Genomic DNA, 3,471 nt, shown 5'->3' with positions numbered 1-3,471 from the left:
CTTACATTTGGGAACTCAGTGGTGTGCATGAAGTCAGAGGTGCATCAGGAATGGATGTAAATCAAAGGACGGTGGGCCGCCTCGCGTTGGGCGCTCACGGGAAGACGACAAATGAGGCGGTAAAGGGTGATATGGGATGGACAGGCTTTGAAGTGAGGGAAGCGCAGAGCAAAATGAGATTCGCAAGAGAGGCTGAGGAAAATGAAGGAGAGTAGATGGGCAGAGAAGGTTTTTCAGGTATTTGTATAGAAAAAGCGTTGACACGCAGTGGAGAAAAAGAACTAGGAGGCTCACCAGTAAATATACGGCTGGCAGTGCGGGCGATATGGCAACAAGGAGCATTAAGCGGAAGGTCAGAGAGGCGGAGAGGACTTATTGGATGACAGCGATGGAAAAGAAGCCGGCTCTGAGTAACTACCGAAAAGGAAAAACGAAATAAGGAGGGAAAGGTTTTACGATAATTCAAGGGGAAGCGCTTTACTGTTTGAAGCAAGGTCGGGCTGCCTTAGAACGCGTAGTTATAAAGCGAGATTTAGTAACGAAGAAGAACAATGTACATGCTGCGGGGGAACTAGGAAACGATGGAACATGTACTGATTGAATGTGGCGATATTCACCCAGGTATACGTGTGGGCACGAGTCTACATGAAGCCTTGGGTTTTAGGGACAACAATGGAAAGCTGAACACGTCCGCGATAGAAATAAGTAAGAGACGGTTAGAGTATTGGTGGCAGAAAGTAGAGATAAAGAACAAAATAAATAATGGGGGAAAAATAAGGTCATTCTGCCTAAGAGGCAGAGAGATGGACCGTGAATTTATATTTTTTGGTATAATAACATAGATTTAATCAATGTAGATAAGGTATTAGGCCAACATGAAACAAGGAAGCTTTTTTTACTTTCTTTTTTTTTTTTTTTTTCTTCGAGCCTGGTGGCAGACATGTCACCGCCCGTTTTAAAGGGGACGCTCATAGCATCCATCCATCCATCGAGGCCAATATCAGCATGCTTTCTTAGGACTCTTTGTCAAGACTCCTGAGCGAACGGACGTGTTCTTCTGAGCTCTTGCGTATGCGAGAGACGCTGTGGCGTCTCTTGCATTTCGCCGCCAGTGTTGTTCGCCTTTTGCGTATGTTCTTTTATACTGTGAGTACGAGTCGCCCGGTGAGACTGCCTCCGTGACTGTGACTGTGCTCTCGACGCCCTTAGGTGGTTTTTCGTGTCGCGTGTTTCCTACCGCGAGGCACGAACGCTACCATGGCCGAGTCTGCACCCCCCGCTTCGCGCGTCCCTCGCAAGTGCCATCGCCGCTCTTGTAGTGCGTCAGCTGCGTCCCTGGTGCCCACCAGCTACGAGGAGCTCCGACTCTGTCAGACCCTTCAAGCAAACGCTGCCACTATTGTGGACTTGTGGCAGACGAGACGCGCCGCCTCCTCAGCTACTGCCGCAATCTCGGCCGCTCCTGTTGCCGCTGTGCTGCCGGACCCATCTGCGACCCGATGGCGCAACCTGCGCCTCTGCAACAGCCGACTTCAGCCAGCTCAAAGTTAGCAACTCCAATATGCTCTATTGACCCCAGCGCTTGCCCGCTGCCTGCGGTCACCCTGGATGAGCAAATGGACTCCACTAGCTCTCGCAAGCGAGGCCGCGATGATGAGGGGAGCGACTGCGACGCTCCACGCAAGCATGTGCAACCAGCACATAACCCATCCCGGCCGGAGACTCATGGTGGCTGCGACGCGCTGCCGCGTCCCGCACAGCTTTCAGCGACCGTTGGTGGAATGTCACAGCCGAGCATGGCTGCTCCGACACCAAATCTTCCTCAACACTCCGCCGCGGCTTTTCTGAAGGAAAACTCGCAGCCGATGACTGTTAACTCTGTTAGGAAGAAGAAGGGCAAGTCCAAGCGCCGGAGGGCTCCTTCTACTTCACAGCTCCCCGAGAAGCCTGCAATCAACGCCTCAGACACTGAAACCGCGTCGCAATCTCCGTGCCCAAAGGAGGTCCCTCGAAGCGCCAACGGAACAGCTAGTTCTCAACCGCACGCCAGCGATCCTGCACCTGAAGATTTCACGCTGGCTTCCTCAAGGGGCGCTCGTCGACGTGCGAGGGCCCTTGCCTCGTCTCCTGTGCTCCCCGCTGACCCAGCCGTAGCAGGCACAGTTTTATTCAAGCCGTCAGCACCGAACGGTGCCTTCATGCAGAGTTCGCGTCTGGCGCTGGCGTCTGCGTTATCTTCGCGGCCCGGCGTCATCAAAGTGCGAGTCAACAGCCGCCGAAATATCGTGGCAGCCGACGTGTCCTCACGGGAGTGCATCGAGGAGCTTCTTGGTGTCACGGAGCTCTGCGGCATCCCGGTGTCCGCCCGACTTCCCGCTGACCGAGGATACAGCACGGGGTACCTGCATGGTGTGGAGGGCGATCTTACGGACGACGATCTATTACAGTCCATTGAGTCGAGCGTCCCGTTGGTATCTGCTGCCCGCAACGGGAACACAGTGACGCTTCGATTTGCTGGCCCTGTTCCGCCGGAGCATGTGAGCCTCTACAAGCTGAGGTGTCGTGTGCGTCCAGCCAGGCCGCGTCCACTGCAATGCCTGCAGTGTGGCCGCCTTGGACATGCAACAGCGACCTGCCGGCGAGCCAATTGCTGCCTACGCTGCGGCCGGAGCCACCCCTCTACAGAGAGCTGCAGCGCCAGACCCCGTTGTGTCAACTGCGGTCACAACCACCCTGCAAACACTCCTACCTGTCGTAAATGGCAAGAGGAACGCAAGGTGGCGACCATCATGGCCTCCTCTACGGTCCCACTTTCAAGGCGCGCTGTGCGAGCTATGGTACAGGAAGCGAATCACTCACAGCTTCCGACGCCTCCTGCTAGCGCAGCCACCCGCACGTATGCTCAGGCCGTCTCCGGCACACCGCCTCCAGCACCAACACCTGCTGTTCCTCAACGGTTGATGCCTGCTCGGTGCTGCCTAGCCCCGCTTCCAAGGCTTCCCCCGTAAGCCCTGCTATGAAGCAATCTGCTTCGCCCACGGCACAACTCCGGGATGATCCGCGGGACGCCATCATCGCCTCGCTGCAGCTCACATTGCGGGCCGTCGGCGAGCTGCTCCCATCAGGAAGTCCACTGAAAGCCATCTGCCTTCAAGCCGGTGGTTTGCAGAACACTCCCAGCCATCATGGCTAGTCCTCAAGGACCCAGCCGCCGCCCACGCGTTCTCCAGTGGAACATCAACAGGCTGCGGCGGCGGCATTCTGAACTGAAAGAACGCTTGCTGCAGGACGAGTTCGATGTGCTTGCCCTGCAGGAAGTGTACATCACCAGCGAGTCTCTACGGCTACCTGGGTATGTTGGCTACTGTAGTACGACATCCTGCACTGTCTCCGGGTGCTCCGATGTACCGTGCCTCGTGGATGGCCACCCCCAAGACACTGCCCGGTGCGCAGTGTTCGTACGAACCTCTA

The 3,471-nt window shown here is 55.9% G+C and overlaps 1 protein-coding gene across 1 annotated transcript; it reads left to right on the top strand.

Moving 5' to 3' along the window:
* Positions 1 to 1,616: 1,616 nt before the first annotated feature.
* LOC119378075 (uncharacterized) lies at positions 1,617 to 3,008 on the top strand. The gene has a single exon (XM_037647320.1). The coding sequence runs from the start codon at positions 1,617 to 1,619 to the stop codon at positions 3,006 to 3,008; it is 1,392 nt and encodes a 463-aa protein (XP_037503248.1).
* Positions 3,009 to 3,471: the final 463 nt, after the last annotated feature.

Source organism: Rhipicephalus sanguineus, unplaced genomic scaffold (genome assembly GCF_013339695.2).
Source record: "Rhipicephalus sanguineus isolate Rsan-2018 unplaced genomic scaffold, BIME_Rsan_1.4 Seq675, whole genome shotgun sequence".
Taxonomy (NCBI): Eukaryota; Metazoa; Arthropoda; class Arachnida; order Ixodida; family Ixodidae; genus Rhipicephalus; species Rhipicephalus sanguineus.
The sequence above is the reverse complement of the archived record's forward strand: the minus strand, read 5'-3'. Positions and strand labels throughout refer to the sequence as shown.